Below are 652 nucleotides of genomic sequence, written 5' to 3'. Positions count from 1 at the left end.
GGGCGGATGCTGGCCCAGCGCAGCGTGCGCTTCCCCAACGACGTCCTGTTCCTGGACCACGTCCGCCAGGGCGACCTGGAGCAGGTGGGGCGCTTCATCCGGGCCCGGAAAGTGGCCCTGGACACCCTGTACCCCTCAGGTGAGCGCCCGCGGGGCCGGCCCAGGTGTGTGGGCGGCAGGGGGGCCTCCGCCTTGACGCCCTCTGTCCCGTCCTGTCCGTCCCTTCCAGGCCTGGCCGCCCTGCACGAAGCAGTCCTGTCCGGGAACCTGGAGTGTGTGAAGCTGCTGGTCAAATACGGGGCAGACATCCACCAGCGCGACGAGACGGGCTGGACGCCCCTGCACATCGCCTGCAGCGACGGGTACCCCGACATCGCCAGGTGAGGGGGACCAGAGCTTCCCGCTACTCCCAGTCTCCAGGAGGTGTCCCCCAAGCTGCCCTGGCGGCGTAGCCAGGACCTCGGGCGCTGGCATCCCCTCTGCCCTGTGCCCTCCCGGAGCCAAGGGGCGGGTTTCCCCTTCAGCCCACCCGGAACAGGAAATAGGCGGGACTCGGCTGCAGCCTGGGCCCCGGGGCGGGGCGGTCCCCCAGCCTCTCCCGCTGCAGCCAGGCCGCCCTGTGCACAGGGACCTCCTCTCCCGGGGAGCGGAC

The 652-nt window shown here is 71.5% G+C and overlaps 1 protein-coding gene across 1 annotated transcript in view; it reads left to right on the top strand.

Moving 5' to 3' along the window:
* Nucleotides 1–6: 6 nt before the first annotated feature.
* Nucleotides 7–652, top strand: part of PPP1R27 (protein phosphatase 1 regulatory subunit 27) — a 2,224-nt gene continuing 1,578 nt past the window's right edge. The window contains exons 1-3 of the mRNA XM_015559828.1: nucleotides 7–139; nucleotides 230–380; nucleotides 628–646. Coding sequence (XP_015415314.1) covers nucleotides 7–139; nucleotides 230–380; nucleotides 628–646 — 303 coding nt within the window. The remainder of the gene's footprint in view (nucleotides 140–229; nucleotides 381–627; nucleotides 647–652) is intronic.

This window comes from Myotis davidii, unplaced genomic scaffold (genome assembly GCF_000327345.1).
Source record: "Myotis davidii unplaced genomic scaffold, ASM32734v1 scaffold211, whole genome shotgun sequence".
Taxonomy (NCBI): Eukaryota; Metazoa; Chordata; class Mammalia; order Chiroptera; family Vespertilionidae; genus Myotis; species Myotis davidii.
This window is presented reverse-complemented; position numbering and strand designations above follow the sequence as displayed.